The sequence below is a fragment of the Palaemon carinicauda genome, chromosome 4 (assembly GCF_036898095.1).
Source record: "Palaemon carinicauda isolate YSFRI2023 chromosome 4, ASM3689809v2, whole genome shotgun sequence".
Taxonomy (NCBI): domain Eukaryota; kingdom Metazoa; phylum Arthropoda; class Malacostraca; order Decapoda; family Palaemonidae; genus Palaemon; species Palaemon carinicauda.
In genome coordinates this window covers 86,842,148-86,852,738 of record NC_090728.1, presented here as the reverse complement: position 1 = coordinate 86,852,738, position 10,591 = coordinate 86,842,148, and the positions used below count along the sequence as shown (strand labels likewise).

General features: G+C 42.8%; 1 protein-coding gene across 1 annotated transcript in view; it reads right to left on the bottom strand.

Annotated features, from left to right (window-relative positions):
* Window positions 1-10,591, bottom strand: part of CSN4 (COP9 signalosome subunit 4) — a 296,826-nt gene that overhangs the window by 118,925 nt on the left and 167,310 nt on the right. Inside the window, exon 4 of the mRNA XM_068371437.1 lies at window positions 6,336-6,472. Coding sequence (XP_068227538.1) covers window positions 6,336-6,472 — 137 coding nt within the window. The remainder of the gene's footprint in view (window positions 1-6,335; window positions 6,473-10,591) is intronic.

The window sequence follows — 10,591 nt, the reverse complement described above, 5'->3', positions numbered from 1 at the left end:
CTGAAGACCCCCAAATACGATATTTTGTTACCTGTAATTCCATTAATACTGTAATTAGTAATATCTGCTCTTACTGATTGTTCATTGCATTACATATGATATATAATTCAGCACAGAAAGAAATAAAACACGAAAAGAGAATGTGATCATACGATAATTCAGTACGTAGTAAAATTAAATCGAACATGAAACGCAAATCAGATGCAGTCATACCATATTAGAATGGTGTGTACTGTAATGGATGTGCTTCTTTTCCATGAATCTTTTGTATGTATACGTACGTAGTACAGTACTGCATCCAATAATATTCTTTGTTGCAAAAATCACATTTCGAATAAGCGTACGAGAGAGAGAGAGAGAGAGAGGCGTAAAATAGCGTACGTAAAGTGTGTATTATTATTATTGTTATTATTATTATTATTGTTGTTGTTGTTAATAAAATTATTATTGTTATTATTATTATCATTATTATTATTATTATTACTGTACAGTATTATTATCATTATTTATTATTATTACGGTATTGTACTTAATCTACGTACGTTCAGTATGCGCGGGGCATCTTCTATGAGTAGGTAACCAACGCATCATAGTACTGTAAGACGGGTTGTGATTGGTTCAAGCGCTGATAGATGACGAATCAGAACTCAAGTTTTGTTATCTAGCCTGTGATTGGTGTTTTGCCCGCATCTTCTACCCGCAGCATCAAAGTTCTCGCGGGGCTGGATCGTTCACTCTCTGTTACCGCGTATCGCTGAGTAGACGTTCTTAAGTTTGTGAAGTTTAATCTGTGCTGTGTGCGACCTTTTTAAGTTGAACTTTTTGTTACAGTACTGTACGTAAATCCTACTGTAATGGCTCCCAAGCGTTCTGCTTCTCTTAAGGCTGGTAGTGAGCCTAAACGCCACCGAAGGATGATGACGATAGCTGAGAAGGTTACGCTTCTCGACATGTTAAAAGATGGTAGAAGTTACGCGGCCGCCGGCCGCCATTTTGGCATCAACGAATCCACCGTTCGCTATATCAAAAAGGACGAGGCGAACAATAGAAAGACGGCTGCAATCACCTTTAGCAGATCAGCGAAGCGAGTCGTTACAACGCGTAATAAAACGATCGTACGCATGGAAGGTGCTTTAGCTGTGTGGATTGCCGACTGCCGGAAGAAGAACATAGCGTTGGATACGAACACCATCCAAACAAAGGCTTTGAGTTTATATGAGAATTTTGCTGCAAAGGAACCTAAAGACGACGACGGCAACCATGCTGAAGATGATGATGATGCAGATGATCCTCAACCAGGGACATCCACTGATTCCCAGCCTCAGAAACGTTTTTCCGCAAGCAAAGGATGGTTCGCGAAGTTTCAGAAACGCTTCGCCCTGAAAAGCGTTTCCCTGCATGGGGAGTCTGCTTCCGCTGACACTGCCGCTGCTGAAACTTACGTGAACCAGACGTTCAAGAATATTATCGCCGAAGGTGGATACAAGCCGGAACAAGTCTTTAATATGGATGAGACTGGCTTGTTTTGGAAGAGAATGCCGTCGCGAACTTTCCTGTTCAAAGAGGAAGCCAAAGCCTCTGGCTTTAAGGCATTCAAGGATCGCGTTACCCTCGTGATGTGTGGCAATGCTGCTGGATTTTTGTTAAAGCCGGGGCTTATTTATAAGTCGAAAAATCCTCGCGCTTTGAAAAATAAAAATAAGAATCTCCTTCCCGTGTACTGGATGCATAATCAAAAAGCATGGATTACGAAGATGCTGACCTCCAACTGGTTCCACCAGTGTTTTATCCCGCAAGTCAGTAAATATCTCTTAGAGAAGGGCTTGCCATTCAAGATCCTTCTCCTTATGGATAACGCTGGTGGACACGCAACTGACCTGTCGCATGAGGGCATTCAGGTTGAGTTACTGCCACCCAACACCACGTCATTAATTCAACCGATGGACCAGGGGGTTATCAGGGCGTTCAAGGCCCTCTACACGAAGAATACCTTGGCGGACCTCGTTGCGTGTGTGGATGCTGCCCAAGATGACGAGGATGAAGATTTCAACTTGAAGGCGTACTGGCGGCAGTACACCATAGCCACGTGCCTGCAGAATATTCAGAAGGCACTTCAAGAGATGAAACCTGCAACCGTGAATGCGAGCTGGAAGAAGTTGTGGCCCGATATTGTTTACGACGACAAGGGATTTACTCCGTCGGAAATCCAACACTCTGCAATACGGAAATCTGTGCAGTTGGCTGCCATAATTGGAGGTGACGGGTTTGGCGACATGACGACTGAAGACGTCGACGAGTTGTTGGACTGCCATTCCCAGCCCCTAACTGACGCAGACCTCGAAGACCTGACGAAATCGGCAAGTGAGGAAGAGAGTGATACCCAGGAAGAGACCCAAGAAAATGTCGAAGAAACGGGCTTAACATTAGAACGGCTTGCCAAGGCCTGCAACCACGCGAAGGAGTTGAAAGAAATGTTGCAAGAGTGGGACGAGGATATGGTTCGCTCGATGCAATTCTGCAACAAGGTTGATGACATAATGACTCCCTACAAAATGCTCTTGGATCGAAAAAAGAAGCAGCGGCAACAACTTCCGATCACAATGTTCTTCCAGCCTCGCAAAAAAGAGCCAGTTCCTCCTGCTAGTACGCCTTCGGAAGAAATTGAAGTTTCCCAGGAAGAAGTTGAAGAGGTGTCCCAGGAAAAGACACCTCCGTCTGAAGAGACGTAAAATACTATCATTGGCTGCACAGTAGAACACATCATCAGCTTCATCATCATCATTTCTACTGTGCAGCAAATTCATCGCCATCAACATTCAAGTTTTTCTTGAACTTCTTTCGTGGTGAGTACAGTAACAATCTTTATTTTTTACTTTAATATTCTTACTGCCTGTTTTATAGTTTAGTAATGTACGTACTGTATGCATTAAGTTAAAGGGAAGGTTTTAAAAGTCTACATGTTGTAACCTATCATATTTTTTTTGTTTAAAATTTACATTTACGTACGTAAAACAATCTCTCTCTCTCTCTCTCTCTCTCTCTCTCTCTCTCTCTCTCTCTCTCTCTCTCTCTCTCTCTCTCTCTCTCTCTCTCGTAAATTGTTTTCCTGCTTTGCTACGTACAATACTGTATAATTTATATTTGTAAGGTAACATATTTTGTAAATGCTTTTACTGTAAATACTGTATGTACTGTATCATTATTTATCACTATCATCATGCGCGTTAAATGCCTTGTTTGTTCTGAGCGTGGTTGTTTACTGAGCGTACACGCCGTCGTTTCAGGCGGCGTCATAAAGAAAAACATTTCATTTGGAAGTCCTAAGAAAAATACGTAAACTAAAACATTGGTAATAAACAAATCAACATACAGTACAGTACTGTATAATCAATATAATCGATGCAAAAACTAACCTATACATATATGTGTACTGTACACTAAATGAGTTTGTTTCTTCATTATGATCAGAGATGAACGTAAACAAAACATTGGTTGCCATTTTTTATCGTGCTTTTTAGGTGTTTAGGAAACGCATGATATAAAATCGCCTTTAATATTTGTGCCTGTTTTAGTTTAGGGTGCTGTAGTACATACATTAAGTGTTCTGTACATTAAAGGGTGGTTTGTTAACAGTACTACGTACAAGGGAAGGTTTTAAAAGTCCGAATATACATGTTAAATAAATAGGTAAATATGATGTCACTACTTCGCGGATTTTCACCTATCGCGCCCGCGTCTGGAACCTATCTACCGCGATAAACGAGGGTTCACTGTATATATATATATATATATATCATATATATATATGTATATATATACCATAGACTCCTTTAAGGAAGGACTGGAACGTCCCCTGCTCGGAGTTTTTGACTTGAGTCTGAAAGATTAACTTGAGTCTGGACTAAAATGACTTCTAGAAGGGCTAGAAACACGTTCTCTGGATCAAAATGGGGGTTTTTGAGGATGGTGAGTTCAATAGTAACATTTTCAACACCACCTGGGGTCATCTTCAAGGTCTAAAGGTCATTTATCAAGGTCAAATTTGTGAATTTTGGTCATTTTTGCTCGTTTTTTGTGTGTAACTCATAAATGGTGAGATAGCTGATTATAATATGAGGCAAGTCTGCAGAGCTGTCCTAATTTAATATATATTGTCATATATCGTCCTTCAAGAAAGGACTGGAACGTCCCCTGATCGGGGTTTTTAACTTGAGTCTGAAGGATTAACTTGAGTCCTGGACTAAAATGACTTCTAAGAAGGGCTAGAAACACGTTCTCTGAGTCAAAATGGGGGTTTTTGAGGACGGTGAGTTCAATAGTGACATTTTCAACACCACCTGGGGTCATCTTCATCATCTTCAAGGTCAAAAGGTCATATTTCAAGGTCAAAATAGTGAATTTTGGTCATTTTTACTCGTTTTTGTGTGTAACTCATAGATGGTGAGGGATGGCTGATTATAATAAGAGGCAAGTCTGTAGTTCTGTCTAAATTTAATATATATTGTCAAATATTGTATTACTCAAACATTCCAAACAAGCCCTAAAACAATGAAACACTAAAATAAGAAATAAAGAACGGTACGAATTTAGCCAACATTCTATTGAAAGCTCAGGTTCTCAATGTAAGTGACAAAGAAAAGGCTGTGAGATGCCTCAGGAGGCAAGAAAAGCTCTCCATCTAGCGATGTTCATCTAATCAAATGTTAATGTCTTTGAGTTTTGTTTTGATGAGAAATACCGTTCTTTATTTCTTATTTTATTGTTTTAGGGCTTGTTTGGAATGTTTGAGTAATACAATATTTGACAATATATATTAAATTTGGACAGAACTACAGACTTGCCTCTTATTATAATCAGCCACCCCTCACCATCTATGATTTACACACAAAAACGAGTAAAAATGACCAAAATTCACTATTTTGACCTTGAAATATGACCTTTTGACCTTGAAGATGCTGAAGATGACCCCAGGTGGTGTTGAAAATGTCACTATTGAACTCACCGTCCTCAAAAACCCCCATTTTGACTCAGAGAACGTGTTTCTAGCCCTTCTTAGAAGTCATTTTAGTCCAGGACTCAAGTTAGCCTTTACATTTTCTCCATTTCTGTGAATTCTAATAAATAATTTGGTATAGAAAAGACTCGTCAGTACAGTATTAAGTATGGGTAACTATGCTGTGCGGTGTTACTGTCTTCCTGTACTTATGATTCTTTTTAATTATAATACTATTGTAGTACAAAATTAAAATGTTTACATTATCATTGCTACATTATTGAACTACATAACTGCATGTAATATTACTAAATTATCACTGTATTAATGAGTAAGACTGTCTTTAGAGAGTGTTGGTGAAGCTTTTAGTAGCGTATTTGATCTCATACATAGGCATTTTAAATCAGCGTCCAAAATTCGCGGTTTTTCAACATTCGTGGGGGGAGGGGGTAAAGGACGTAACCCCCGCGAATGCTGGGACCATACTGTGTGTGTGTAAGTATGTATGTATGTATGTATGTATGTATGTATGTATATATATATATATATATATATATATATATATATATATATATATATATATATATATATATATATATATATATATATATATATATATATATATATATATATATATATATATATATATATATATATATATATATATATATATATATATATGTGTGTGTGTGTGTGTGTAATCTTTATTTATTTAGACGATGGTGCTCTTAAGAAATTCTATTTTTCCTTGTTTCCTTTCCTCACTGGGTTTTTTTCCCTGTTGAGGCCCCTGGGTTTATAGCATCCTGCTTTTCCAACTAAGTTGTAGCTTAGCAAGTAATAATATATATATATATATATATATATATATATATATATATATATATGTATATATGTGTGTGTGTGTGTGTGTGTGTGTGTGTGTGTAGGGCCAACATTTTCACAAAATTTCTTTCTAGTACAAAAAAAAATAAAAAAAGATATTTTTAGGTAAGATTTAATATTTGCAATTCTAAAAAGATGGTCTGGATTGACAACAGCTAAGAAAGATATGTATATAGCAACAGACTATACTTACTACTAACTTTAAAAAAAAATTATTATGAAAAAAAAACTAAATAAAAGACTTATCATGAATTTTCTAAACAAAATATCATGATAGTATCTTTTTTTGGTGAATATTGTTAACTCATTACAAAGCTATAAAATTATATATCTTTCTAAAAAACCAAAGGCATATGTCAAATATTGAAAATCCAATCTTAGCTTTAACTAAGTTTCTATCCTCACACAAGCTCACATTCAAATTAAGTGGCAATGAACAAAATTCAGGGAAACTCACTTCTGTCCGGTTTCCAGTGGTATTCCAGTAAGAACTGCAGCTGCATCTCTCCATGAGCTCTCCCTCTCATATATATCTGCCAGATGTTGTCGAATGCTGGCCACCTGTTCCTCAAAACTAATGACACGAGGCTGTACCTGGATCAAGCAATAAACATCTATGCATTAACATACACGAGTAATCCTTTATAAGATAATTAGAATTTTTTACATCATATATACCCCTCAAATGGGAAAAAATCACAAATTTTAAGTAATTTGTATTTTTCCTAACATACTTACCAAGAACTACTTTCTTAGGAGGTACCTGGAATCTCCTCTCAACCGACCAGGGTTTTGTGTAGTCTACCCTACTTCCGTTTTCTGTGGGGACTAACTCAGGCGTAAGGAGAACGTGCCCTGAGGGTAGTCCTGAGCTAGGTCGGCGTTAGCTTGGGTCTCGCTCATCAGTAAGTTCCTGAATGGTACAAACGGTCTTCAAGGGCAGTAAGGCACTCGGGGAAGGTAGGGAGGGCCATTACCCGAAAGTAGTTCTCGGTAAGTATGTTAGGAAAAATACAAATTACTTAAAATTTGTGATTTGTTCCAACACAGAGACTTACCTCTAACTACTTTCTTAGGAGACTTACACTTCAGGAGGTAGGAGTGTCTTCCTGAACTTCAGACCAAGCTAACCGGATGTCCAGGAACCTAGATGGGAACTAGGTTGCAAAAAACATACGGAAAATGAAACGTAGGGAAAACTACACAAAGAGCTCATGTTAGTGTCTAAGTACTTAACCTTTAAAAAATTCCATGATGCTGAGTCCTGTGGCGAAGTTGTAGAGACATGTCTTCTTCGGGTTGTATGTGGGGTTATCTCCGAGCAGGGAAAGGAAAAAAGGGACAAGGGTGAAAGGGAACAAACCTGTGTCTCTTGGTTTTGCTATCCATGATTGTACCTGGGGCTTCACCGGTAAATCGCTTGGAGCGCGGAGATGACTGTCCCAATAGAGAAACCATCTAAAGACTTCCTCGAGCAATCCTTGAGGTAATGCGTTGTGAAGGTCGACTGGTTCGACCAGGTGCCTACTCTAAGGATCTGGCCCACCGCCATGTTCCTCTCAAAAGCCAGAGAAGTACTTAGACCCCTAATGTCATGGGGCCTGGGATTACTTGGCAGGGGCAGTCCCTCATCATTATAGGCCCTGACAATAACCCGTCTCAGCCAAAAGGAGATGGTATTCTTAGATACCTGCTTTTTCTTTACACCCGTAGAGACAAAAAGATTTTTGATACCAGGGCGGAGATGGGCAGTCCTCTCAAGGTATTTTCTCACGGCATGGACGGGGCACAACTTCAAATCTTCTGGATTCCCTGTCCTAGGAATAGCCGGCATTGAAAAGCCCTCGAACTTAGGATCCCAGACCGTTGGATTCTGTGTCTTTGCTACGAAAGAAGGGACGAACTTGAGGGAGATCTCCCTCCACCCCTTCGAATGAGAGATGTCGTAAGAAAACCCATGGATCTCTCCTACTCTCTTAGCAGAGGAAAAGGCCAACAAGAAGACCGTCTTGAGAGTGAGATCCCTGTCCACTATGTCCTTCAGGGGTTCGAACGGCGGACCACTTAACATTTTCAATACCCTTGCCACGTCCCACTGCGGCACCCTGGAGGCCTGCGGAGGGCAAGCTTGTTCGAAGCTCCTGATGAGCATAGAAATGTGCTTAGAGGCACCCAGATCAATGCCCTTCAGAAGGAAGACTTGGCCCAAGGCTACACGGACTCCTTTGATGGCCGGAATTGACATGCCCACTTCGTCTCCGAGATGCACTAGAAAATCCGCAATATCTTGATGTTCTTTGAGGCACACCATTTTGTAAAAGTAGCCCATTTTGCTTGGTACACCGCTGCTGAAGACCGTCTCAGATAACGTGACATCTTCTCTGCGGTACCTGTTGAATACCCTTCCTTCCTCAGGAGCCGCTCGATAGTCTCCAGGCGTGAAGGCGAAGAGACTGAGGATTGTCGTGGAACCTTTGGAAGTGTGGCTGCCGAAGAAGATCTGGCCTGTCGGGCAGAGGCCACGAGGGAAGACATGCCAGGTCCCTTAGATCCGCGAACCACTCCCTCTTCGGCCACCAGGGCGCTACCAAAGTCATCTTTAAGTTTCGAGCCGTCCGTACTCTGTTGAGCACTTGCCTGATCAATGCGAAGGGGGGAAAAGCGTACACGTCGAGGTTGTCCCATTTGTGTTGAAAAGCATCTTCCAACGCCGCCTTTGGGTCTGGGACAGGAGAACAAAATACGGGGAGTTGTGCGTTCAGTCTGGTTGCAAAGAGATCCATCACCGGCAATCCCCATTTTTGAATGATGAATCTGGCTACTTCTGGGAGGAGGGACCACTCTGTTCCCACTACTTGTCCCATCCTGCTGAGCCCGTCGGTTAGGACGTTCTTTTCGCCTGGAATGAACCTTGCTGAAATCACGATCTGTTACGACTCGGCCCAATCCAGGATCTCCAAAGCAAGATCACACAACTCCTTCGATTTTAGACCTCCGTGTTTCTTTATGTACGCTACTACAGTGGCATTGTCGCACATCAATGCCACTGTGTTCCCCCTCAGAAGATCTACGAACTGTAGGCAAGCTTCTCGGACTGCCTTCATCTCTAGGACGTTGATGTGCTGACCTTTCTCCTCGTCCGTCCAAGTTCCTCTCGTTGTCTCGTTGAGGAGATACGCCCCCCACCCCTCTTTGGAGGCGTCTGTGAACAGAAGCATCTCGGGAGGCTCGGTTGCGAAGGGCATCCCCTTGAGGGTATTCGACCGACACAGCCACCACTCCAGGGAGCATATTGTCTCCGGCAGGACGGGTATTAATTTGTAGGGCGAGTCCACTTGGTTCCAGAGCTCCTTCAGGTTCCATTGGATGCTCCTGAGCCTGAGCCTCCCTTGGGGAACGAGTTTCTCCAATGACACTAGGTGCCCTATTAACCTTTGCCAGTCTTTGGCTCTTCTGGGTTGCCTCGATAGGAAAGGCAGGAGGATCCATTCCAGGTTGTTCCACCGTTCGTCCGACGGAAAGGCCCTCACTAGTCGGGAGTCCAGCACCATCCCCAAGTAGGTCATCCTGGTGGAGGGAGACAGATTCGATTTCTCCAGGTTGATCGTGATACCCAGATCCTTGCAGAATTGAATTAGTTTTACTCCTTGCTCCTTCAAAACTTCCTCTGAGGAGGAAAGGAGTAACCAGTCGTCCAGGTATCGAATGAGGCGAATACTCCGCTCGTGAGCCCACACAGAAACTATCGTGAAGACTCTCGTGAATACCTGGGGAGCTGTTGACAAACCGAAGCAGAGGGTCTTGAACTGCAGGATCTGGGAACCCCACTTCACCCGGAGAAACTTCCTGCTTGAGGGGTGGATCGGGATTTGAAAGTATGCGTCCTTGAGGTCTATGGACATCATGTAGTCCTCTTCCCTCAAGGACTGCAAGACCGACTTTGGGGTGTCCATTTTGAAGTCCGTCTTGCAAACAAACTTGTTGAGGGCTGACAGGTCTATCACCGGTCTCCAACCCCTGTCGGTTTCTCCACCAGAAAAAGACGACTGTAGAAGCCTGGGCCCGGATGTAGGACTACTTCCACTGCACCTTTCTCCATCATAGTGGAAACTTCCTCCTGAAGGGCCGCCCTCTTCAAGGGGTCCTTGGGTGCTAGCCACTCCGCCAGACTGGCTGGGATCAAAGGTGGAGGTTCTGTTAGGAACGGGAGTCTGCACCCTTCCTTCAGTACGGATACTGTTCAGGGCTCCGCACCGTGGGCCCTCCATGCTTGCCAAAAATGTCTGAGGCATCCCCCAACCTGAGGCTTGGGCAGGAGTAGGGGGCCTCCCACTCTATCTCCTTCTGGAGGAGCGCCCTGAACGCCCTCTCCTGGACGCTGAGTAGGCCGTCCTAAAAGAGGAAGACGCTGCTGGGGCTCCTCTACAGGGGGGCTGCGGTGGTTGAGCCCAAGAGGTAGATGGAGCGTCTCTCCTCGTCTGGCTAGGAGAGGCATGAGAAGTAGAGGGGCCATCCGATGTCGTCCTCCTGTAAGTGGGCCTCCTAACGGAGTGGGTCTGGGTGCACCCACTTCCTTCCTTTTCAAGACCTTTTCCATGACCTCCTCCAGCTGTTTCAACGGAAACAGGGAGTCACCCCACACAGGCAGGCTCCTCAAAGCCCTTGCCTCCCTGTCAGGGATTTTCCGGGAAAGCTTGGCTAAGACCGTATCCC